The following is a 26,907-nucleotide window of genomic DNA, read 5'->3' on the forward strand; positions in this document are numbered from 1 at the left end:
GTCTGTGATAGGGTGACACCTGGGACTGGAGGAGGTGACACCTGAAACTGGGAGAGGTGACACCTGGGACTGGAGGAGGAGACACCTGGGACTGGGAGAGGTGACACCTGGGACTGGGAGAGGTGACGCCTGGGACTGGAGGAGGAGACACCTGGGACTGGAGGAGGTGACACCTGGGACTGGGAGAGGTGACACCTGGGACTGGGAGAGGTGACAGCTGGGACTGAGAGAGATGACACCTGGGACTGGAGGAGGAGACACCTGGGACTGGGAGAGGTGACGCCTGGGACTGGAGGAGGAGACACCTGGGACTGGGAGAGGTGACACCTGGGACTGGGAGAGGTGACACCTGGGACTGGGAGAGGTGACACCTGGGACTGGAGGAGGAGACACCTGGGACTGGGAGAGGTGACACCTGGGACTGGAGGAGGTGACACCTGGGACTGGGAGAGGTGACGCCTGGGACTGGAGGAGGAGACACCTGGGACTGGGAGAGGTGACACCTGGGACTGGGAGAGGTGACACCTGGGACTGGGAGAGGTGACAGCTGGGACTGAGAGAGATGACACCTGGGACTGGAGGAGGTGACACCTGGGACTGGGAGAGATGAGAGCTGGGGCTGGGAGAGGTGACACCTGGGACTGGAAGAGGTGACACCTGGGACTGGAAGAGGTGACACCTGGGACTGGAGGAGGTGACACCTGGGACTGGAAGAGGTGACACCTGGGGCTGGGAGAGGTGACAGCTGGGACTGAGAGAGATGACACCTGGGACTGGAGGAGGTGACAGCTGGGACTGGAGGAGGTGACACCTGGGACTGGGAGAGGTGACACCTGGGACTGGGAGAGGTGACAGCTGGGACTGGAGGAGGTGACACCTGGGGCTGGAGGAGGTGACACCTGGGACTGGAGGAGATGACACCTGGGACTGGGAGAGGTGACACCTGGGACTTGAGGAGATAACACCTGGGACTGGGAGAGGTGACACCTGGGACTGGAGGAGGGGACACCTGGGACTGGAAGAGGTGACACCTGGGGCTGGGAGAGGTGACAGCTGGGACTGGAGGAGGTGACACCTGGGACTGGAGGAGTTGACACCTGGGGCTGGAGGAGATGACACCTGGGACTGGGAGAGGTGACACCTGGGGCTGGAGGAGGTGACACCTGGGGCTGGGAGAGGTGACACCTGGGGCTGGGAGAGGTGACAGCTGGGACTGGAAGAGGTGACACCTGGGACTGGAGGAGGTGACACCTGGGACTGGATGAGGTGACACCTGGGTGTGCTATCCTTGGGGGTCTCTGGTCAGGGGGCTTTGTCCTCCTGGGAGGTCTCTGGTCAGGGGGCGCTGCTCTCCTTGGGGGTCTCTGGTGAGGGGGCGCTGTCCTCATTAGGGGTCTCTGGGCAGGGGGCGCTGTCCTCATTAGGGGTCTCTGGGCAGGGGGCGCTGTCCTCATTAGGGGTCTCTGGTCAGGGGGCTCTGCACTCCCTGGTGTCTCTGGTCAGAGGGGCGCTGTCTTCATTGGGGGTCTCTGGTCAGGGGGCGCTACCCTCCTTGGGGGTCTCTGGTCAGAGGGGCACCGTCCTCATTGGGGATCTCTGGTCAGGGGGCGCTGTCCTCATTAGGGCTCTCTGGTCAGGGGCGCTTTCCTCATTAGGGTTCTCTGGTCAAGGGGCTCTGCCCTCCTTGGGGGTCTTTGGTCAGGGACACTGCCCTCATTGGGGGTCTCTGGTCAGAGGGGCGCTGTCCTCATTAGGGGTCTCTGGTCAGGGGGCGCTGCCTTCATTGGGGGTCTCTGGTCAGGGGACTCTGCCCTCCCTGGGGTGCCTGTCAATGGGGCACTGTCCTCATTGGGGGTCTCTGGTCTGGGGGGGCTGCTCTCTCTGGGATCTCTGGTCAGGGGGCTCTGCCCTCCTTGGGGGTCTCTGGTAAGGGGGCACTGCTCTCCTTGGGGTTCTCTGGTGAGGAGGCGCTGCACTCCTTGGGGGTCTCTGGTCAGGTGGCTCTGCCCTCCTTGGGGTCTCTGGTCAGGGGGCTCTACCCTCCTTTGGGGTCTCTGGTCAGGGGGCGCTACCCTCCTTGGGGTCTCTGGTCAGGGGGCGCTACCCTCCTTGGGGTCTCTGGTCAGGGGGCGCCGTCCTCATTACAGGTCTCTGGTCAGAGGGGCGCCGTCCTCATTAGAGGTCTCTGGTCAGAGGGGCGCCGTCCTCATTAGGGGTCTCTGGTCAGGGGGCGCCGCCCTCATTGGGGGTCTCTGGTCAGGGGACTCTTCCCTCCCTGGGGTGCCTGTCAGTGGGGCACTGTCCTCAAAGGGGTCTCTGGTCTGGGGGGGCTGCTCTCTCTGGAATCTCTGGTCAGGGGGCTCTGCCCTCCTTGGGGGTCTCTGGTAAGGGGGCACTGCTCTCCTTGGGGTTCTCTGGTGAGGAGGCGCTGCACTCCTTGGGGGTCTCTGGTCAGGTGGCTCTGCCCTCCTTGGGGTCTCTGGTCAGGGGGCTCTACCCTCCTTTGGGGTCTCTGGTCAGGGGGCGCTACCCTCCTTGGGGTCTCTGGTCAGGGTGCGCTACCCTCCTTGGGGTCTCTGGTCAGGGGGCGCCGTCCTCATTACAGGTCTCTGGTCAGAGGGGCGCCGTCCTCATTAGAGGTCTCTGGTCAGAGGGGTGCCGTCCTCATTAGGGGTCTCTGGTCAGGGGGCGCTGCCCTCATTGGGGGTCTCTGGTCAGGGGACTCTTCCCTCCCTGGGGTGCCTGTCAGTGGGGCACTGTCCTCAAAGGGGTCTCTGGTCTGGGGGCGCTGCTCACTCTGGGATCTCTGGTCAGGGGGCTCTGCCCACCTAGGGGGTCTCTGGTAAGGGGGCGCTGCTCTCCTTGGGGGTCTCTGGTCAGGAGGCGCTGCACTCCTTGGGGGTCTCTGGTCAGGGGGCTCTGCCCTCCTTGGGGTCTCTGGTCAGTGGGCTCTGCCCTCCTTTGGGGTCTCTGGACAGGGGGCGCTACCCTCCTTGGGGTATCTGGTCAGGAGGCGCCGTCCTCATTAGAGGTCTCTGGTCAGAGGGGCGCCGTCCTCATTAGAGGTCTCTGGTCAGAGGGGCGCTGTCCTCACTAGGGGTCTCTGGTCAGGGGGCGCTGCCTTCATTGGGGGTCTCTGGTCAGGGGACTCTGCCCTCCCTGGGGTGCCTGTCAATGGGGCACTGTCCTCATTGGGGGTCTCTGGTCTGGGGGCGCTGCTCTCTCTGGGATCTCTGGTCAGGGGGCTCTGCCCTCCTTGGGGGTCTCTGGTAAGGGGGCACTGCTCTCCTTGGGGTTCTCTGGTGAGGAGGCGCTGCACTCCTTGGGGGTCTCTGGTCAGGTGGCTCTGCCCTCCTTAGGGTCTCTGGTCAGGGGGCTCTACCCTCCTTTGGGGTCTCTGGTCAGGGGGCGCTACCCTCCTTGGGGTCTCTGGTCAGGGGGCTCTACCCTCCTTTGGGGTCTCTGGTCAGGGGGCGCTACCCTCCTCGGGGTCTCTGGTCAGGGGGCGCCGTCCTCATTACAGGTCTCTGGTCAGAGGGGCGCCGTCCTCATTAGAGGTCTCTGGTCAGAGGGGCGCCGTCCTCATTAGGGGTCTCTGGTCAGGGGGCGCTGCCCTCATTGGGGGTCTCTGGTCAGGGGACTCTTCCCTCCCTGGGGTGCCTGTCAGTGGGGCACTGTCCTCAAAGGGGTCTCTAGTCTGGGGGCGCTGCTCTCTCTGGGATCTCTGGTCAGGGGGCTCTGCCCACCTTGGGGGTCTCTGGTAAGGGGGCGCTGCTCTCCTTGGGGGTCTCTGGTCAGGAGGCGCTGCACTCCTTGGGGGGCTCTGGTCAGGGGGCTCTGCCCTCCTTGGGGTCTCTGGTCAGGGGGCTCTGCCCTCCTTGGGGTATCTGGTCAGGAGGCGCCGTCCTCATTAGAGGTCTCTGGTCAGAGGGGCGCCGTCCTCATTAGGGGTCTCTGGTCAGGGGGCGCTGTCCTCATTGGGGGTCTCTGGTCAGGGTGCTCTGCCCTCCCTGGGGTGCCTGTCAGTGGGGGCACTGTCCTCATTAGGGGTCTCTGGTCAGGGGGCTCAGCCCTCCTTGGGGTCTCTGGTCAGGGGGCGCTGTCCTCATTGGGGGTCTCTGCCCTTACTGGGTCTCTGGCCAGAGGGGGCGCTGCTCTTGTTAATGTCTCTTCCTTCTGATTGGCTGACAGCTCTTTCTCTGCCCCTCTGGTTTTGAACAGTTTTCAGTTTGCTCTGAAGTCCCGGGGGGTCTCCCCTCGCCCTATCTTAATTACGATTTACATTAAGCCTCTTACCCTCGTAATCTTCTGTTTGTCGAGTCTCTCATGTTGGGGACACCATCTCCCGCTGCGCTTCGATCTTCCTCTGACCTTCAAGGCGCTCTGTGCGCCTGCGGTGAATGAGTAAAACCCCGCTGAAGTCTAAGGCAGCCGACAAAGTTCCTGGGGGATGGCCAGGACAGGTGGACCCCTCCTTCCGGCTGTTGGTTTTGGGGTCCCCTCCTGTGAAGCTTTGTTTGACAGTTCTGGCTCGCCGAGTCGATTTACTCTGTGGTTTCTGCTTCTTGTTACCAACCGAGGCTCAGTGCCCCCTGGAAGAAAACATTAACTCCCTCAGGAAGGGCACGCTGTGGCACTAGAGACCTGCACTTACCCTCAGAAAGGGCATACTGTGGCACTGGCACCTGCATTTACCCTCAGAAAGGGCATGCTGTGGCACTGGGCACCTGCACTGACCCTCAGAAAGAGCATGTTGTGGCATTAGAGACCTGTACTTACCCTCAGAAAGTGCATGCTGTGGCACTGACACCTGAACCTACCCTTGGAAAGTGCATGCTGTGGCTCTGGGCACTTGCACTTACCCTCAGAAAGGGCATGCTGTGGCTCTGGGCACCTGAACTTACCCTCAGAAATGGCATGCTGTGGCACTAAGACCTGCACTTACCCTCAAAAAGGGCATGCTGTGGCACTGGGCACCTGCACTGACCCTCAGAAAGAGCATGTTGTGGCATTAGAGACCTGTACTTACCCTCAGAAAGTGCATGCTGTGGCACTGACACCTGAACCTACCCTTGGAAAGTGCATGCTGTGGCTCTGGGCACTTGCACTTACCCTCAGAAAGTGCATGCTGTGGCTCTGGGCACCTGAACTTACCCTCAGAAATGGCATGCTGTGGCACTGGACACCTTCACTTACCCTTGGAAAGTGTATGCTGTGCCACTGGGCACATGCACTTAACCTCAGAAACCGCATTCTGTGGCACCAGAGACCTCCACTTACCCTCAGAAAGTGCTGCTGTGACACAAGAGACCTGCACTTACCCCCAGGAAGGGCATTGCACTTACCCTCTGAAAGGGCATGCTGTGGCACTGGCACCTGCACTTCATTGCACTTACCCTCTGAAAGGGCATGCTGTGGCACTGGACACCTGCACTTACCCTGAGAAAGGGCATACTGTTGCACTGGCACCTGCACTTACCCTCAGAAACTACATGTTTTGGCACTGTCTTCTGCACTTACCCTCAGAAAGTGCATGCTGTGGCAACTGCACTTGCACTTACTCTCAGAAAGTGAATGTGGTGGCGCTGGCTTCTGCACTTATCCTCGAAAAGTGCATGCTGTGGCACTGGCACTTGCATTTACCCTTGGAAAGTGCACGCTGTGGCACTGAGCTCCTGCATTAACCCTCAGAAGGTGCACGCTGTGGTACGGAGCACCTGTACATCCCGCCTGAAAGGGCATGCTGTATTACTGGACACCTGCATCTACCCTTGGAATGGACATGCGGATGCACTAAGCAACCGCACTTACCCTCAGAAAGTGCATGTTGTGGTAACGGCACTTGCACTTACGACAGAACGTGCATGCTTACGACAGGACACCTGCACTTACGCTCAGAAGGTGGATACTCTGGCACCACCACCTACAATTACCCTAGAAAAATACATGCTTTGGCATGCCACGGGGCACAAGCACTTACCCTCAGAAAGTCCATGCTGTGCCGCTAAACACCTCCACTGACCCTCAGTAAGTACATGTTATGGCACTGGCACCTGCACTGGCCGTCAGTAAGTGCATGCTGTGGCACCTGACACCTGCACTGTCCCTCAGTAAGTTCATGCTGTTGCACCTGGCACCTGCATTGTCCCTCAGTAAGTGCATGCTGTGGCACCTGCCACCTGCACTGTCCCTCAGTAAGTGCATGCTGTGGCACCTCGTGCCTGCACTAGCTTTCAGTAAGTGCACGCTGTGGCACCTGGTGCCTGCACTGGCCCTCAGTAAGTGCACGCTGTGGCACCTGGCACCTACACTTACCCTCAGAAAGGGCATACTGTGGCACCCGGTACCTGCACTGACCCTCAGTAAGTGCCTGCTGTGGCACCTGCACTGGCCCTCAGTAAGTGCATACTGTGGCACCTGGCACCTGCACTGGCCCTCAGTAAGTGCACGCCGTGGCACCTACACTTACCCTCAGAAAGGGCATGCTGTGGCACCTGACACCTGCACTGTCCCTCAGTAAGTGCATGCTGTGGCACCTGCCACCTGCACTGGCCCTCAGTAAGTGCATGCTGTGGCACTAGGCACCTTCACTGTCTGTCAGTAAGTGCACGCTGTGCACCTGTCACCTGCACTGGCCCTCAGTAAGTGCACGCTGTAGCACCTGGCACCTACACTTACCCTCAGAAAGGGCATGCTGTGGCACCTTGTACCTGCACTTAGCCTCATAAAGGGCATACTGTTGCACTGGGCACCTGCACTGACCCTCAGTAAGTGCATGCTGTGGCATCTGCCACCTGCACTGGCCCTCAGTAAGTGCACGCTGTGGCACTAGACACCTGCACTGTCCCTCAGTAAGTGCATGCTGTGGCATCTGGCACCTGCACTGGCCCTCAGTAAGTGCATGCTGTGGCTCCTGGCACCTGCACTGGCCCTCAGTAAGTGGACGCTGTGGTACCTGGCACCTGCACTGGCCCTCAGTAAGTGCATGCTGTGGCACCTGGCACCTGCACTGGGCATCAGTAAGTGCACGCTGTGGCACCTGGTGCCTGCACACTGCAGAGGCTGGATTCCAGGGATGCTCGCCATGCGACCCTTGACAGGCTGCAGGAGTGGGGAGCCTGGCTGTTCAGCCTTCACACACCTGACCCATGCTTGGATGTACCCTATCTAAGAAATCCCCAGACACACCAGTCAGACTCTGAGATATTTATTGACAAAAAAATGAGGAGACACCAGTGGGCTTGGGTATATTTGAATTGAGCTGATGAAGTATGTCTAATTTCAGGGAATTTTGTGTTACTCTTTTTGCACAAAAGTTCTCAAATTATGCCATTACACCATTGTTAGTAATGGGGTCTTTGGTTGGCAGTCAGGTTACCTCCTGTCCAAGCAAGGACGCTCACTCTAGTCAGGGTAAGTCACACACAATCCAAATTATCCTGTGCCCACCCTCTGGTAGCTTGGCTTAGAAGGCAATGTGTAAAGCATTTGTGCAATAAATAATACAATAACACAATATAGCACCACAAAAATACACCACACAGTGTTTAGAAAAATATATATTAATAATCTGGTAAGATGCAGGTCAAAACGATTAAAATGCAATAAGTAGATGTTGAGATATCACTGTAGAAGTGATATAAAGGCCCTGATTCTGACCCCGGCGGTCTGAGACCGCCGTGGCCAGGGTCGGCGGGAGCACCGCCGACAGGCCGGCGGTGCTCCGCAGGGCATTCTGACCGCGGCGGTTTGGCCGTGGTCAGATTCGGAAAACCGGCGGTCTCCCGCCGGTTTTCCGCTGCCCTTGAGAATCCTCCATGGCGGCGGAGCGCGCTCCGCCGCCATGGGGATTCTGACACCCCCTACCGCCATCCTGTTCCTGGCGGGTCTCCCGCCAGGAACAGGATGGCAGTAGGGGGTGCCGTGGGGCCCCTGGGGGCCACTGCAGTGCCCATGCCAATGGCATGGGCACTGCAGGGGCCCCCGTAAGAGGGCCCCACTTTGTATTTCAGTGTCTGCTTTGCAGACACTGAAATACGCGACGGGTGCCACTGCACCCGTCGCACCTTCCCACTCCGCTGGCTCAATTCTGAGCCGGCGTCCTCGTGGGAAGGTTGATTTGCCCTGGGCTGGCGGGCGGCCTTTTGGCGGTCGCCCGCCAGCCCAGGGCAAATCCCAAAATACCCTCAGCGGTCTTTGGACCGCGGAGCGGTATTTTGGTGGGGGAAGTCTGGCGGGCGCCCTCCGCCGCCCGCCAGACTTAGAATGACCCCCAAAGTGCCTTAAGTCTTTTAAAAACAAGTAAATGTCTCTTAAAATAAAGGTCTCTTGCAAGCACAAAGTGCCTGGTTCGCGTTCAAAATCTTCGCAAGGGACCGCAGAGGAGGTGATGTGTGGAAAACAGGGAGGTGTGCGTCGGTTTCGCCCCTTCGCACACCGACTTGCGTAGTTATTTTTAATGCATGGGAAGGCTTTGCGCTGATTTCTGGCACGCTGACTTGGTTCCTCTTCGGGTTGCAGGGTTTTTTGGGGCCCCTGGATCTGTGCGGGGATTCCTCGGCTTGCGAAGCGTCGATCTTCTCCTTGCGAAGTCGCGCTGCATCTTTCCGGTTAGTCGGGCAGTGAATTTCTCACTGCAGGGCAGGCTGTGCGTCATTTTAGCAGGCTGTGTGTCGGATTTTCAGCACACAAGGAGTCCTGTTGCAGGAGGGGAGTCATTTTGGTTCTGAGACTTCAGGGAACAGGAGGCAAGCTCTATCCAAGCCCTTGGAGAGCACTTCTCAGTACAGCCAGAGAGCAGCCAGGCAGCAGGGCAATAGCAAGGCAGCAGCCTTTGTCAGAAAATCAGTCCCAGTGAGTCCTTTGGGCAGCCAGGCAGTTCCTCTTGGCAGGTCTGGTTCAGGGATTCTTCACCAGCAGGTTTCTTGCCCAGAAGTGTCTGTGCGGTAGAGTGTCTACCCCAAGAAGTGTCTGAAGTCTGTGGTTTTGGGTCCTCTTCTAATACCCAGTTCTGCCTTTGAAGTAGGCCTACTTCAAAGAAAAGTCTCTCTTGTTTGTGAGATCCTGCCTTGCCCAGGCCAGACCCCAGACACACACCAGGGGGTTTGAGACTGCATTGTGTGAGGGCAGGCACAGCCCTTTCAGGTGTAAGTGACCACTCCTCCCCGCCCTCCTAGCACAGAAGCCTCATCAGGATATGCAGGCTACACCCCAGCTCCCCTTGTGTCACTGTCTAGAGAGAGGTGCAAACAGCCCAACTGTCAAACTAACCCAGACAGGCAATCCACAAACAGGCAGAGTCACACAGTGGTTTAAACAAGAAAATGCCCACTTTCTAAAAGTGGCAGTTTTAAACACACAATCTTAAAATCAACTTTACTAAAAGATGTATTTTTCAATTATGAGTTCAGATACCCCAAACTCCACATGTATATCTTCTCCCAAAGGGAATCTAAGCTTTAATCAGGTTTAAAGGAAGTCCCAGGTTAACCTATGAGAGAGATAGGCCTTGCAACAGTGAAACCCGAATTTGGCAGTATTTCACTGTCAGGACATATAAAACACATTAGTATATGTCCTACCTTAACCATACACTGCACCCTGCCCATGGGGCTACGTAGGGCCTACCTTAGGGGTGTCTTATATGTAGGAAAAGGTAAGGCTTAGGCCTGGCAAGTGGGTACACTTGCCAAGTTGAATTGGCAGTTTAAAACTGCACACAGACACTGCAGTGGCAGGTCTGAGACATGTTTACAGGACTATTAATGTGGGTGACACAACCAGTGCTGCAGGCTCACTGGTAGCATTTGATTTACAGGCCCTGGGACCGCCAGTGCACTTTACTAGGGACTTACTAGTAAATCCAATATGCCAATCATGGATAAACCAATCAACAGTACAATTTACACAGAGAGCATATGCACTTTAGCACTGGTTAGCAGTGGTAAAATGCTCAGAGTTCAAAAGCCAACAAAAACAGGTCAGAAACAATAGGAGGAAGGAGGCAAAACGTTTGGGGATGACCCTGCAAAAAGGTCCAGGTCCAACATGACCCCCTACCAGCCTAAAGCCAGGGGAGAACAATCACTATCCTCATGTACTTCACTATTTGAGGCGACAGAACAAGGACTCAGGCCCACAACAGCAGAGGCATGCTATAGTTCTTCGCCTTCCTGACTCCAGTTGGATCCCTCTGTCCATACTCTCAGGGCCCACTAAGCTAACCCATGGGGAACCTGTCTCCTCTCCTGCAGATCCCATCTGTGTAGCACCTAACCTTAGTTTGCTCACAGATGCACCCCAGGGACCGAATAGTACCACCAGGGCCAACACAGTGGTGTAGCCCACTCTACCCCCGGGGTGACTCTTGTCTCTCCCCCAGGGGCAACTCTGTCCACCAGGACAGCAATCCACAGCGGCCACTGACAGCTGTCAGGGATGAGAGCTCGACCTCAGGCCTCTCAAGGCTCTCCCACCACTGTGGTTGTGGAGAGTGGGGGGCGGTAGCCCCAGGTGCTGGGCACCCTTTGACCACTCTCCCTTCCACCAGGTGAGGGATGACAGCCTGACCCTGGTCCTCTCCTCTGGGGCTCTATAACCTCCCTCCTGGAGCTGTACCCCCAGAGTCCAAAATTGTCAGGGTGCTTAAAGAAGCAGTCCTGCACAATTCTTCCACCAGAGCAGGGCTGTTAACCTGCAACTGGTCTTCCAAGCTGGGGTCTGTACCTTCAGGTTGGACTAGGGCCAGGGGTGAGCCTTCCCTCCCCCTGCACTCCCTTCTGGGGTCCTGCACCCCCCCAACTAGGAGTGGTCCCCCCAGAAGACAACATGGTAGGGGCACTGTTAGCAGTAGGCCCTTCCTCCAGGTCAGGGGGGGGACACCCTGAACCTGGCCTTCCAATCCAGGGTCTGTACCATTAGATAGAACTAGGGTCAGGAGTGAGTCTCTCCCTCCCCTGACCTTACTCCCAGGGCTCTGCACCCCCCCTTCTGGGAAAGTGCCCCTACAGATCACACCAGGAGGGGTGATTGGACAAACCACCCCCCTTTCAGGTCAAGGTTTACCCCCTGCACCTGATCCTCCAGTCCAGGGTCTGTACCCTCAGACTAGATCACTGCCTGGCAACACAGGTCTTCATGGGGGCGCACACCTACCCCCCACCAGGTCAGAGTTTACCCACTGAAACTGGTCCTTCAAACCAGAGTCACCACCCTGTGGTTGAACCATTGCCCGGAATGCCAGGACTTCTTGGGGGGCACACCTAACCCCCACCAGGTCAGAGTTTAACCCCTGAGCCTGGTCATCCAACCCAGGGTCACCACCCTGAGGTTGAACTATTGACTGGCACGCCAGGACTTCCTGTGGGGCACACTCACCCCCCACAAGGGGCACACCGTCCCCAAAGGCCACACAAGAGTCTGGTGGGTGCAGGCCTCCTGACCTCTGCCCATCTGGCAGAGTCTGGATCCCGCCCAAACCAGAAATGGTCTCACCTAGGTCATTTCTGGGGGGCTCTGCTCTCAGAGCTGACCCCTGACCATCTAGGTCCTCCACTGGGGTCCGCAGCCCCCGCTCAACCCTCTGTCTGGACCTCTGCACCCCCTCACTAGCAGTAGTACTGCCAGACACCAGAACTGGTAGGATGCTGGCTACAGTCACCCCCCCAAATTCTCCTGACACTGCGGGGTTTCCCTCAACAGATGGCGCTACAGTACAGGCTAGGCTCCCCTCCTGGTGTTCCCTCATGGAACCCTCCAGGACCTGGAACCGGATCTCGGGCACTCTGGTCCTCAGCCCATCCCCATTCCTTCTCCTCTGAGACTGGACATGGGATCCCTCACCCATCCCACTACACTGGGACCTACCTGGGACACTACAATCCTTCCACACCTCACCTGGTTGGGAAATACCTACACCACTCCTCTCAGGAGCACCCCCAAATGCCTCTTCAGACTCTCTGGTACTCATCCAGAAGTCTGCCTCCATTGCAAGCTCCCTGGGTTCAGAGAACTCACACTCCACCTGGTGTTGGCGTAGCTACGGAAAATAAGGACTAGCCATATGCTCTCCAGCAATTACATCGCTCAGCCCCTGACATGTATTAACCACAGTACCCTTCACCCAACCATCCAGTGACTCAGCCTTGAAAAAGCACCCCACATCATCCTCCTGAGACTGGTGAGACAGTACCTGACTGTCCCTGACACTCAACCCACACTCTTGTGGGATGTCTCCACACTTCATAACCAGGACTTCTACCAGGGGGGAACCCTTCTCCCTGTCACTCTCCTCTAGAGCCAGTAAAGTGTCCCTCCCCCCAGTAGGAATATGACTCCCTGTCCCAGTTCCTCAATCCTCCTCAGGGACCCTGTGCATAACGGGAACTACCTCATACTCCTGAACGTCCTGGTGTGTGTCAACTCCCTCCTTCAAGTTAGGCACCACATCTCTGTGCATGTGCACTTCTTCAGTAGCACTGGATACAAGATTTTTGATGCCAACATCTGAACTGGACTCAGCCCTTATAGATTCTAGTTTCGGCTCTTCACAGTTCAGCTCCTGAGCTGCAATCCTTTTTTTTCCGGGGCTAAGGCTCTCGCTGCCTCAGCCCTCTCAATCTCATCATCTAGCTCTTCCAGCCTCCGCTCCTGAGCTAAGAGCCATTCATCTCTCACTGGTTCTCTTTCCTCATCCGAGTAGTCCTCCTCCTCCTCATAACCCTTCTCAGGGCTATTATTCCTTTGGTTCTTTGCTGCCTGTTCCTCTGCCCATTGTGCTTCTCCCCAGGCTACAAAGATATCCAGCAGTTCCATCTTAGTGGATCTCCTTGACACAGCCAGCCCCCTTTCTCTACAAAGCACCCTCAGCTCAGCCTTGGTGAGGGATTAAACAGGGACAAGGTTTGACTCATTGTAGTCTTCTGTGAAGCTGGGATCCATTCCCAATCTGGTAAGGTATCACAGGCAAAACCCAAAACCAAAGTCCCAAAAATATCAACAAGATATCCAGGAGGAAATCAGAGAACAAAAAGCAAAAACATGGAAAATCAAGTTGAACTTCAACTGTGGGTAGGTAGTGAATACTTAGCTACTGCATGTCACTGCACAAATGCAAGTCCTATCCTCACCGCTGATCACCAATGTTAGAAATGGGGTCTTTGGTTGGCAGTCAGGTTACCCTCTGTCCATGCAAGGATTCTCACTCTAGTCAGGGTAAGTCACACACAATCCAAATTATCCTGTGCCCACCCTCTGGCAGCTTGGCACTGAGCAGTCAGGGTTAACTTAGAAGGCAATGTGTAAAGTATTTGTGCAATAAATCATACAATAACACAATATAGTACCACAAAAGTACACCACACAGTGTTTAGAAAAATACATAATATTTATCTGGTAAGATGCAGGTCAAAACGATTAAAATGCAATAATTAGATGTTGAGATATCACTGTAAAAGTGATATAAAGGCCCATATTTATACTTATTTAGCATTGCATTTGCGTCATTTTTTGACGCAAAAGTGGTGCAAACTTACAAAATACAATGGTATTTTGTAAGTTTGCTCCACTTTTGCGTCAAAAAGCGGCGCAATTGCAGTGCTAAAAAAGTATAAATATGGGCCAAAATGTCTTAAGTCTTTAAAAAACATGTAAGTGTCTCTTAAAAACAATAAAGGTCTCTTGCAAGCACAAAGTACCTGGTTTGCGTTCAAAATCTCCGCAAGGGACCGCAGAGGAGGGGATGCGTGGAAAACAGGGAGGCGTGCGTCGGTTTCGCCCCTTCGCACACCGACTTGCCTCGTTATTTTTCACGCACGGGAAGGCTTTGTGTCGATTTCCGGCACGCAGACTTTGTTCGTCTTCGTGTTACAGGGTTTTCTGGCGCCCCGGGGTCTGTGCGTGGAATCCTGGGCTTGCGTAGCGAAGTCACAAGCAACTGTGTCGATCCAGTGGGAGTTGCGTGGAAATTTCTCCCGCACGACAGTCGCTGCGTCAACTCCTCTCTGAAAGTTGGGCTGCGTCTTCCCGGGTCGGCTGTGCGTCGATCCAGTGGGCTGTGCGGCGAAGTTCCGGTAGCAATGCAGGTGCCATGTCGATCTTCTCCTTGCGAAGTCGCGCTGCATCATTCGGGTTCAACGTGCAGTGAATTTCTCACCGCAGAGCAGGCTGTGCGTCGTTTTTAGCAGGCTGTGCGTTGAATTTTCACTGCAAAATGAGTCCAGTTGCAGGAGGGGAGTCTTTTTGGTCCTGAGACTTCAGGGAAGAGGAGGCAAGCTCTATCCAAGCCCTTGGAGAGCACTTCTCAGTACAGCCAGAGAGCAGCAAGGCAGTAGGGCAATAGCAAGGCAGCAGTCCTTGTCAGAAAATCAGTCCCAGTGAGTCCTTTGGGCAGCCAGGCAGGTCCTCTTGGCAGGTCTGGTTCAGGGATTCTTCACCAGCAGGTTTCTCGTCCAGAAGTGTCTGTGAGGTAGAGTGTGTACCCCAAGAAGTGTCTGCTACACCCCAGCTCCCTTTGTGTCCCTGTCTGGAGAGAGGTGCAAACAGCCCGACTGTCAAGCTAACCCAGACAGGGAATCCACAAACAGGCAGAGTCACAGAGTGGTTCAAGCAAGAAAATGCCCACATTCTAAAAGTGGCATTTTCAAACATGCAATGTTAAAATCAACTTTACTAAAAGATGTATTTTTCAATTGTGAGGTCAGAGGTCCCAAACCCCACATGTCTATCTGCTCCCAAAGAGAATTTACGCTCTAATCATGTTTAAAGGCAGTCCCCAGGTTAACCTTTGAGAGAGATAGGCCTTGCAACAGTGAAAACCGAATTTGGCAGTATTTCACTGTCAGGACATATAAAACACATTAGTATATGTCCTACCTTAAACATACACTGCACCATGCCCATGGGGCTACATAGGGCCTACCATCGGGGTGTCGTATATGTAGGAAAAGGTAAGGGTTAGGCCTGGCAAGTGGGTTCACTTGCCAAGTCGAATTTACAGTTTAAAACTGCACACACAGACACTGCAGTGGCAGGTCCGAGACATGATTGCAGGGCTACTTATGTGGGTGGCACAATTATTGCTGCAGGCCCACTAGTAGCATTTGGTTTACAGGCCCTGGCACCTCTAGTGCCACAACAGCAACTTAAATTACATGAATTTCGCACATCACGAATCACCAGGTGAGGGGTTGTCCTGGTAAAGACCAGAGGAGGCCGGCGCGTAGAGGGAAGACAGGATTCAAAGCTATTTCATAGTATGATCACGCTTCTAGAATTGGTTGAGTTGTACATTTTAGAACACAAGGAGGTGCCTTGACTCTGAGGTGCCTAGACTGAGCTTGTAAAAGCGAGAGAAAGGCCTCCTAAAACTAACAGAAATTAAAACAGTTTCGGCTGAGCAAGCTTTCCTTGGTTCTCACCCCTCTGGGGCCAAAATGCAAATGTGGCTCAAAGTCAGAGACGGGCAATGTTACCCTGAGCAAGAAAACATAGCTGACAAAGGTGAAAGTTACACCTATGCGAGTAAACAGGTTTTACCTGTTCACAATCCCTGTCACAGGACACACTGTCCTTAAAAATCTCTGATGTGTCATCTTCGGAACTGGGCCTAAAATTCTGTTAAACTCTGTCCATCGCCGTGAAACATTCCCCTTCCTGGCCTGGTCCCCTTCCCAAGGAATGGGCTGCTCCACTGTCCTGCTGCACGTGGTCCATTCAAGAAGGCTTTTAAACACACCTTTTCTGGTAGGTTCCATTGTGGGGTTTGGCCCCTTGAATGCCCTCCACCCAGCAAGCTCCAAGATGAGTCCGGACAAACGAGTGCTATATGTTTACCTTCATGCTTCACTCATTCAGATGCCATGTTTGAACTGGGTATAGGATGCATGGTGAGAGAATCCTGGGACTTGGTTGAGAGAATACAGGGGTTCTCTGATGGGGTAACAGGGCTTATCACAGAGGACACCAGAGGATCAGACTAAAGATATGGGGATTATTGGGAGACAGGATGAGATGCATTGCATGCAGGACACAAGATCATACTGGCATTTGGCACAGGGGATACTGCCAGAGGGTATACTGGGGCTTGGCACACAGGCTGGTTTAGGTGTAACTGATAAGATCCTTGCTTTCCAGGCTGATATAGGTGTAACTGATAAGATCCTTGTTTTCCAGGCTGGTGTCGGTGTAACTGCTAAAATACTTGTTTTCCAGGCTGGTGTAGGTGTAACTGATAAGATCTTAGTTTTCCAGACTGGTACAGGTGTTACTCATAAGATACTTGTTTTCTAGGCTAACATAGATGTAACTGATTACATAACTGTTTTCCATGTCAAGAGGCAGAAGCATTGATCAATGTGCTTGTTTTCTTTCAGGATGGCTCCTCCGCAGTCCATTAACAAGCCCCATGCGTGCTTGTCCACTGCCATCATCATGAGCAGCATGGTGCTGATGGACGCCTATCTGGTGGAGCAGAACCATGGCTCACGGAAGATTGGCATCTGCATTATGGTCTCTATTGGGGACATATGCTTCCTAATCATCCTCCGATATGTGGCCGTCTGGGCCGGTGCTGAGGTCCGCACCGCAAAACGAGGGTACGCCATGATCCTCTGGTTCCTCTATGTCTTCGTTTTGGAAATCAAGGTCTACTTTGTTTACCAGAATTACAAGGCCGACCGGAAGAGTTTGGACATCATTGCTCGCAAGGCCTTGACACTGCTGCTTTCCATCTCTATACCAGCTCTTTATATTGTCCTGGTGGCCATTGAGCACATGGAGTACCTGCAGACCTTCAAGAAGAAGGAGGACCTGAGGAACCGCCTCTTCTGGGTCATCGTCGACATGCTGGATGTGCTGGATGTTCAGGCCAACCTGTGGGAGCCGCAGAAGAAAGGGCTGCCACTGTGGGCTGAGGGCCTCATGTTCTTCTACTGCTACATTCTGCTCCTGATCTTGCCCTGCGTGTCACTGAGCGAGATCAGCATGCAGGGCATCAACATCACGCCGCACAAGATGATGCTTTATCCCATCTTGAGCATGCTCACCATCAACATTGCCACCATCTTCATCAGAGGCAGCAACATGCTCTTCTTCAGGGATGCCCGTGCCTCCAGCATCTTCTTGGGCAAGAACATCTTGGCCATTGTGCTGAAGATATGCTCCTTTGTGCAGTACAGGAACCAGATGCAGGACATGCCTGGTGGGTTCAGCCTACCGCAGCAGCATAATTCTACTGCTCGTGCCCAGCCAGGGCGACATCGGATGAAATCCCGCAACCAGACTCCCTCCTCTGAAATTCTGCCAGGGGAAGACACGTGACGTGATCTCTGTGGGCACAACCTTTGTCAAAGCACGCAGGCATCCATTGTGTTAGCAACGGGCCCCTCACATCCAGCGAAGCGGGGTGCCATACCCCGGAGCATAAAGCCTGTTCACTCCTGGTGCAGATTGGGCATGTCTCTAGCAGTGGAAGGCTCCAGCACAGATTGTGATGAAACAAAATGGCCATTCGTAGGAGGTCAGAGAGGCCGTAAGTGGGCACGGTGGGGGACATCTTTTCTGCAGGGTTACCCATTTCCACAAAGGGGACTTGTCATTGACTGATTGCCGCTGAAGGTCCACTTTGCCACAACGAGGCCTCTTTGTGATGTTGCACCAGCCAGCCTGCTCAAGTTGGTAGTCTGTACTTTCTCTGGAGTGAATATGTTCACAATTGTATCAAAACAAACAACCTTGAAGAAGGTTTTTGCAATTGAAACTGTTTAGATATGGATATTTTAATTATGTTGGTATTTTTCAACATGGTCATATGGTGTGGCGGTCACCACTGTCTGGTCGTAGTTCTGCATGATTTTGACCCCGGTCTGGCCCACTCGGTTTTTGGAGTGCAACAGAAGAAGTGGGCCAGAGACCTAGGATGCAACACCTATTTCTTGCTAGAGTTGTGACTCCTGCTGGCACAGAGCATCGCCGTGGGACATCAGGACAGTGAAGTATGCCACCCAGCCTCATCTGCAGGAAACTTCTCATCCCCATGCCAGGAGACACAGGGGAGGTTTGGTGACGGCTTGGGGTCAGAAGGTACCCTCCTGCAAAATGTATTCATGTCTTGATTGCCCTGACTGACAGTGATACAGTGGCTGTACTGCATCCAATTACCAGGAAACAGAGTGACATCACTTCCTTTCTCAGGGCTCCCTGACAAGTCTGTGCTAATGACATGTAGTGTGTTATTTGGCTGCTTCTAATTGGCAAAAGAGTCAGCAGAAAACAGCCTGACATCACTTCCTGCTTCCAAGGCTGCAGAACAAAACACTCAGGCGTAATTAGTACATGCCACGCATGACGACCACAAGCCGCGAGGCTCACGGGAAGCATAGGGATGGGTCATTCTGCAACACGACAAAACGCTGCAGCATACATGCCAACATTTCAAAACAGGAGAGAGGGAGATGGAGAAAAACACATCAGGGCAATTTGTTTTCCCATTGACTAACATTGAAGCAGAACCAATTTCAGGGGGAGACAGCTAAAATAAAGCCATTTTGGGCTTCAAAAGTCGGGAGTTTGTTGGCATGTATGCTGGAGACGCCGTGCCATCCATCTGCACCCTGAAACTGCTTCCTCAGGTCTTAGGAGCGCCCCACAGGGCTGCTCTGAAGCAGAACTAATGCGTCTACAGTTATAACTAAGGACTTGGGCTGCCACATGGCCAGTTTTACACTGACATAGCTGACATTTGTATGTGAAGGCCAGTAAACAAATGGAAACATCAACAAAGTGTGGGGTTCCTCCAGTCTGAAACATGAACCTATCACAGAAAATACATGAAGAAGTCACTTGCTTTACAGCTGCCTAACCTATTCTTAAAAGAACTGAGGCAGACTTGCCATGCTAAAGCAGAATGCACAGGATTGTAGAGTATTTTCATGGAGCATCACCTCAACAAAGACTGGGTATGTTCCTATGAGAAAAGTGGCAACTCTGTATGGAGCCCCTATGGCAACAGGTGTGCAGGAAATGCAGTGATGTCATTTCCTGTCTCACTTCTCTTCAAAGCTGTAATGTAATGATTCCCATAAGCTGCTATGCAACAGAATGACATCAATTCCCGTCTTGTGGTTTAGCCCAGGAAGGGGGCCTCACTGAGAGCTTTTGGTTGCTTCCAATGCAACCATAGCCAGACCAGGCATACATTGCTATCCACAAAGACATGTCCTTGCAATACATGCACCCAACAGGGCCATGCAGTGCAATTGTCATTATTTGTCTCATAAGCTGGGATCACAGGACATGTTGGTGACCTGAGCCCCATGGCCGCATCCAGCGCTGCCAAGTGAAAGGACGCAACTCAGCACTTTGTATCAGTTCCTGGACCCTGGTGGGGCCAGCCCCAGCCACCTCCTGCTTAACTTCCCAACTCAGGCCTCATAGTTTGTATCATAATTTGATTTCCAAGCTCCTGTGCTCCTGTTTTGTGGTTTAACAAGGGTTCTGGTTCAAAATGGCCGCCCCTGTTCACAGCTTCCTGTGTCAAAGGTCTGTGGTGGTCACATGGTAGGTAAAGTTTTTCAATGTGTTATGCAATCATTTTTGTGGCCCAAAATCAAACTGCTATAGAGGAGAAGGTGTGGAAAAGAAGCACAGATAACCCCCTGAGTGGGGGCACCGGGTGGACCCGGGCGCTGAGTGGCACCTGTCCTGGGCAGGGTTGCTTTTAATGCATTCTGATTGACTCACTCCTTGCACAGGACACAGCTCCAGCCCCACTGCAGCATGCACCTTTCATAGGCATCAGTGTACACGTCAGGGGCCGCGTGTATAAATGGTGACCCTGCTTTTATAAAATATGTTTTCTTAAAAAAGCCTCAATGCACCAGGCATCTTCCAGGCGCTATAAAATCACACGTCAGGAACATTGTTGGATGAACAGGAAATGTGTTGGTGGTTTATTTGCTTGACAACTGTAAATAAAAAAATATTTTTGAAAAAACTATGCAATAAATGCATTTTTAGCACATTCCTGTTGTCAGTCTGTGTGTGTTTGTGTGCGCACAAGTGTGTGGGTGCATGCATGCGTGTGTGCACAAGTGTGAGTGTGCATGCATGCATGTGTCCGAGTGTTTGTTCATGTGTGTGTGTATGCATGTGTGTATGGTCATGTGAGTGTGCATGCATGTGTGCACAAGTGTGTGTGTGCATGCAAGTGTGTGCACAGTGTGGCTGTACATGCATGTGTGTGTAGAAATGTGTGTGAGGACTCGTGTTTGCACAAGTGTGTGTGTGCATTTGTTTGTGTTCAAGTGCGTGTGTGTGTGTTCATGCGTGTGTGCACAAGTGTGGGTGTGTGTGCATTCGTTTGTGTTCAAGTGTGTGTGTGCATGCACATGACTCGTATGGGACATACTTGTCAATATTCTATAGCCACATACAGGCAGTATTTTTCAGGCTTTAACATTGCTAATTAGTACAGTGATATCACAGGACATATCACAACAGTGTCACAGTAATGACATCAATGTAAATGACATCATAACACTCATATGGGAACTGCCCTGTCTGACACATGCAGAGGCAGTCTCTGACAACGACTGTTTTGGTCACACAACAGTTCCAAGAAGCACTGGCAAAACCAATAGGTCTAGCTTTAGGAAGCTGATTCAATGGTTCCTTTTCTCTCCTTTTACTTTTTTATTGCATGCATATGCCTGAAAATTAAAATACAAAAAGCATTCCTTGCAAAAATGTTTTAAATATAATACTAATTTAACAATCATAAACAATGTTAATGGAACAATACAGGTGTTTCCACAAGCAGGTGTGATTAGGAGAGGGTCAGAATCCATTTTTAGTTTTGAACCATATCACACATTGTGCCAGTCTGGCATTCCACCCTTGGGCTACTTGCAGTGCAAAAAGAGTCCCTTCTAGTCTCAGCCTCCAAGAGGGTGGCGCTGCTTGAAACATCTTTACCAGGGCTGATTTCAGTTTCTGGTCTGGCATTTGTGATACAGGAGTACATTGCAGCGGTTGTGTACACCAGCTGTGCTTGATTACACTGTTCAACATACAGTAACACAAATAAACAACACCTGCGCCAAGTACCTTTAGTGTGAAAGTAGGCCTGGGCAGAACTGAAATTCCTCTGAGTTACATAAAAACTCAGAGAGTCGGTGGAGTTTGGTGGAATTTTGGCCCCTTGCGCTGCTCGTGCTGGTTTTTACCCCCGGGAGCGTGTTCCACCGTTGTAGAATCAGAGCGAACGTTCTTCTTTCTGTCGCTCGGGTAGATTTTCTACTCGAGCAGCAGCTTTCTCAATGCGAACAGCTGAGACGTGCCGCGAACGCCTGCGTTGGGAAATTTAATCAGCAGGCGTTCTGGCACCCAAAAGTCAAACTAGGGGATGCAAATTCTCACTCGTGCTCGCAAACTTAATGTGGGCGAACCGCACACGAGAAAAACCTCCGCCACTCTGTGGTTGACAGACTTTTGCCGGAACTGCACTCTCCAAGCTGAGCGCCGCAAACCTCAGTGAGCTGCGCCGGCGGAGCAGAATATTCCCCCACCCCTGCGTAAGATGCACGTTAGCGCTGGTGGATTTCTTCCCTCCCACAGGGTGATCCTCGTGTGCTGTCGCCCTGCACCTTGGCTTCTCCCTTCTGTTTTTGACTCAGTTGGTTTTCCCCCGCACTGCTGTATTTCTGGTCTCCTCTCTACTTTCTGTTCTCTCAAATCACAGCGGTCCTTTTCACCTCCTGTGCTCTGTCTCCAGTCTTCTTTTTCTCCACATCCTTCCATTCTGTCTGCTCGGCTGCCTTATTGCCCTAACTGCCCTCGTCTTACCTGCCCCTCCGTCTATGTTACTTCTTTCCAGGTCTCCTGTTTTCTTTACCTCCCATCTTCTCTTTCTCACACATCTCCTCCTTCTCTGTTTCCCTTTATTCTTTCCTTGTGATTTCTTCTCATCTTCCTTTCCTCCTTCCTCTTCTGTCCTTTTTTAAGCCTGTCTGCAAGATCTATTGTTACAAAGTCTTTACAATTCACATGCAGTAGTCTTTTGCTGCACCCAAGGAAGTAGCACCGTCTCACTCCATGCTGTTGGTTATTTAGTGTATCATTCCACCTTCCAGGAAGATCATTCATTAGAAAGTATGAGGGACTATTTCACATCTCAAGAGTAGACTCAGTTATCGTGTTGTTTGTTCTGTCCTGCGTTTACTCTATGCACAGTAAAAGCCAAGAGAACAAGCTATCTTTGCAAGCATTGGCACATTAAATACAGAACTATTGGCTTTAGCAATGATTGTTTCTCTCCACAGTATCATTACCTGCCCTTTGCCCATATCGCTTTGCACTATATCCTCATAGTCCACTGCCGAGGGCTATACCGACTGTTAAAGGCCCTGAACCTGAGTTACAGACCCGAGTTAGACTGCAGCACACGTCGAAAGAGGAAAAAGCCCAAGAGGGTTCTTTTTGTGCAGGAAGGTGTGCCTTCCTGCACAAAACCAATCCTGCATGCAAGGCAGGCACCCTTGCACCAAGGTCCGGCTTCCGTACCGCCTGGATGACATTCATGTGAGCCTGGATGTGGATACAGGAGCAGCGTTGATTTTATTAGACCTCTCTGCTGAACTTGACATGATCCTCTGTCCTACTCTGACTTCCTGTTGGATGAGGCAGGGCTGGGCGCCTGGGTTCAGACTGTTTCACTTCCTTCCTTCCCCACCGCACTCAGGTTGTCACTCTATCGTCTTATTGACCTGAGTTTAAATCCAATCCCTGCATCACTCCCCAGGGTTCTTCCATCAACAGAACATTATTCAATCTTTGTGTAGCCTCAGTTTCCACATGGATTCCTTCATTTGGAGTCACCCGTTTATCATATGCAGATGATACTCAACCTATCTTAAGGCCACCTGGCGGCAGCCTGTCTCTCCAGTCACGACTCAAAGGCTATTGGCTACTGCCAGGACATCGAATGCAAACTATCTACTCTCCAAGTCCTCCAATGCAGAAACCATCGTCTCTGGTCCACTTTTAGTCTGGAATCCCAAATGGTGGCCAGACGGCTTGGGTCCAACCCCTTCTCTGGTTCCAGCTTCTCACAATCCTGGCTCTTGGATCATGGATTCCAATCTCTCTTTTCACAATCATATTTCTAACCTGATGACTGGACCTCTTGTTAGAAGTCCAGGCGGTCTTCGTATCTCGCCTTGCCCGCTGCAGCTCTCTTGTCCTAGGACTTCCCAAATATTTGGTAAAGCATTTTCAAATTATCCAAAATTAAGGCTCCTAGTTTTCAGTTTTTACTGATTTTTAGCAATAAATACAGACAGAAAATGATGTGTTTCCTGACAGTGTTTATTTGTCAAAGCGGAAAAATACTGAAAATTGTGCTTCTTGTGAGTGACTCTCCATGTGTTCTTCGTGAGTTCCAGGCCAACGGCTGAGCAGACGGACAGTTTGGGGGGTTAAAAACCTGGATGAGATTTCCATAAATACAAGTATATGTTAACAATATCTGTATACTATGCTAATATTTAGCTATGGGTGTGGTGTTTTTTATAATTAGCTACTTAATTTTCTAAAACGTGAGAGGCATCAAAGTATAAGTGCATGTCTATCAGTTAAATAAATGTGGATATATGCATTTTTATGACTCCATTTATTCCCATAGCACAAAATAAATACGGATAAATACCAATAGGAAGGCCAAAAAATAGATATGGATAAACGGAAATCTTAAACAAATAAATGCCATAAAACCAGGATCTGTGTTCAAAATACGGCAGACAGTTGTGTCTTCGGATTGAAGAAAACGTGCCCTAATTTCCCTACCTATAACCGTTACACTCGCTTCCCGCTGGGAAGCACTGTCTTTTCTAGGCGCTCTCATTATATTATTCCTCTTTTCATTCAACTGACCCCTTAATTTTATCCAGACCTTATGACTCACAACCAACCAAGCAGCATTCCTTGTTATCTTTCCTCTTATAAGCCTCATGTTTAAAGAGGCCAGGCTTGCGGTAGATCCTTTGCTGTCCTCACCTCCAATTGCTCATCTGGTCCCTCAACAAGCTTCACTCTCATCTTCTTTTAGGTCTAAGGTCTGCCCCCAACATTTTCAAAGAAAACTAACCCTAACATCTACTCTCCCAGATGACCCTGTCAACATCTCCAGGCAGGCACATGAGTTGATACTCTCCGAGGGTCCGACTGCTACTGCACCTCAAGAAACTCTTTGATGGTGGGTAAATGCCCTGCCCTCTCCCCTGTTCTGTTCGGATCCTGCCCCAGCACGATACTGTCCTGGTACGTGCTCCGGATTAGATCTGCGTAATGCTGGACCATGATGATGCCATCACCCAGTTGGAACTCTCTGCAACCTTCAACACTGCGGATCATAGTATTGTAATCCTCATGTTATTTGCCCTGGCATTAGATCCCGGGCCCTGGGTTGCTGCAGGGTATTTTCTATTGGTCCTTTTTCTTCTTGACCCACAAGGTTCCTCACTGAGCCCAACCCTACTCCACTTTAGCAGGGTTATTAGGTTGCTTGAGTACTCCTTTTCTACCTTTGCTGACAAAACACAGCTATAAGCATGTGCAGGGTGCCGCAGAGTCCAGCCAGGGTTAGGGAAGAACAGAGGGGGAAGGATTACCCAATAGGTATTTAAGGAATAGGAGTTGGGGTTGTTGTGCACAACAGAAAGGGAGGATTTAATGAATTCTGGTGTACTGGAGCAAGTGTGGGTCAATATGAGCCGCCCATCTCGATAGGCAGCGGATGGTGTGGCTGCAGTGTCCACTGTGTGCTTACATCCATGGGGTGGCTGTGTAGGAGAACCCTGGGGGCCCTTAACCGGCCAGTACCCGCAGCTGGAGCAGGGCTCTTCTGAGCAAGCTGGGGCACTGTATGCCTTTATGGTCCACAAATGAGCACTGAGGCCGCTGGCTGGGGCTTGCGGGAGCCCCGGCCAGCTTGTGCACAGTCTAAAGGCCAGTACTTCAAAGCTGTCAAGTATCCCAGGTCTATGTGTGATGTGCTGCCCACGGCCAAGTTTTTGTCCTTTCAATTCTGGGACATGTAGTCCTGATTTATAATGGAAAAAGCAAGATTACAAGTCCCAGAAATCAAAGATAAAACCTGGACTGGGGCAGCACATCATGTATGGACCTGGAAAACTTGGCAGGGCTGAGACTGGGTTGGGGACCCGATGGGCTCATGGTGGTGGATACTGCTGGGTCAGAACATAGCGTGAGCACTGTGACACACTGACTGGCAGGGGATGCATGAACATGAGCCGCACTCCAGTGTTGGCGGGTGATGACATTATGGCCCTGAGGATTGTGGGTAGTGTAGTCCGAAATGACTCAGCCCATTTTGAAGGTTCCTGGGGGAGAACAGAGGTTAGAGGTGTGGGAGCAGAGTTGACAGACATCCTGCAGGAGTTGAAAATATGCCCATGATGTCAGCAGCTCTTAGAAAGGAGGACATTAAATTGCAATGGGCCTGAGTGGGTGCAGACAGGGAGAGAAATATTTTTGGTGAGAAGGAATATTTTGAGGTAGAAGGTACTGTAAGTAGGTGCTGCACAGGGATCCGGTGGGGATTCTGACCAGTGCATTTGGATCCCTGATGACGGGGAGAAGTGGGGGTGAAGAAAGAGCTTTGGCGGATCCTGGGGCCCTTGGGTCAAGGGTTTCCCTAGGCTAGTGGTGGCCGGGGGACGTTCCCACAATGCCAGCAACAGAGGCTGGTGATACGCTGCTGTCACCGGCTGGGCTACCTACGACCCAACCATGCCGGCCAGAAGGAGGACACCAAGGGATTAGCATCTTCTGGTCCAACCTTCTCTGAAGACTTTGAAGGAATGGAGAGTGTGTGATGGGAGTGTAGGTGTAGGAAAGGGTCTTCTGCTGGTGGGAGTGAGGATTTGGATGTAGTTCAGGGTGTTTTGTTCCTGGAAGATGAAGATGCATGTGAAGGGCTGGAGGAAGGTGAGAAGGGGGAGGACATGGGGTCAGTGACTTGGTTGAACAGAAATCATTGAAGCCTTGGGTTGAGGTGACTCACAGTGGTCAGAGGGTTGGTGCTACCAAACAAGCAATCAATCAATCAGTTTTTGTAAAGCACAACTACTCACCTGTGAGGGTCTCAAGGCGCTGGTGGTGGGTCTGGGCCTCTTTCGAAGAGCCATGTTTTGAGGTTCTTCCTGAAGATGGTGAGCGATGGGCTTTGTCTGAGGGGCTGGTTCTTCCAGCTCTTAGCTGCAAGGTATGCAAGAGATCTTCCTCTGGCGGTGGTTTTCCAGATACGTGGGGCGGTTGCTAGTGCCTCCTGGGCGGAGGTGAGGGCTCTGGCGGGGTTCTGGAAGGAGATGCGCTGGTTCAGGTAGGCCGGTCTGATGTTGTGCAGGGCCTTGTAGGTGTGGGTGAGTAGTGTGAAGTTGATTTGCGTGAGCCAGTGGAGGGTCCTCATGTTTTGGATTTTGCTACAGAAGTCAGGTGAGGACAGGGCACCTCAGCCAGCGGGTGCAGGCAGCAAAGAGAAGTGTTTCTGAAGTGTTTGCTGGGACTGGAAGGCAGATGGACAAGGCTGTTCCAACCAGGTATGGGGAGGTGATGATCCGTGTGGGATGTTGTTTCCCCGGGAGGAAAGGTGTGAAGTGAAATCCGTGGGGGTGTGGAAGGGTGTTATTGAGCATTCCGCAGAAGAGATAAGAAAGGGGAAAGAACTGCATGATGCTGAGCACAATGATACAGGTTTGGGCATCCCGGAGTCTGCAAGGAGAAAGCCCCTGAGCGGGCAGTTGAAGGATGAAGCTGAGGGGGGAAAGGATTCTGACAAATAGGAGTGGAGGTTGTAACTAAGGTGGACATGGATAAAAACAGCCTTACGTTGAG

The 26,907-nt window shown here is 52.3% G+C and overlaps 1 protein-coding gene across 2 annotated transcripts in view; it reads left to right on the forward strand.

The window, feature by feature from the left end:
• Nucleotides 1-20,017, forward strand: part of LOC138296907 (transmembrane protein 121-like) — a 283,237-nt gene extending 263,220 nt beyond the window's left edge. For both annotated transcript variants that reach the window (XM_069236421.1, XM_069236420.1), the window contains exon 3: nt 16,371-20,017. In XM_069236421.1, coding sequence (XP_069092522.1) covers nt 16,371-17,316 — 946 coding nt within the window. In that variant the 3' untranslated portion in view covers nt 17,317-20,017. The remainder of the gene's footprint in view (nt 1-16,370) is intronic.
• Nucleotides 20,018-26,907: the final 6,890 nt, after the last annotated feature.

This window comes from Pleurodeles waltl, chromosome 5 (assembly GCF_031143425.1).
Source record: "Pleurodeles waltl isolate 20211129_DDA chromosome 5, aPleWal1.hap1.20221129, whole genome shotgun sequence".
In the NCBI taxonomy this organism is placed as follows: domain Eukaryota; kingdom Metazoa; phylum Chordata; class Amphibia; order Caudata; family Salamandridae; genus Pleurodeles; species Pleurodeles waltl.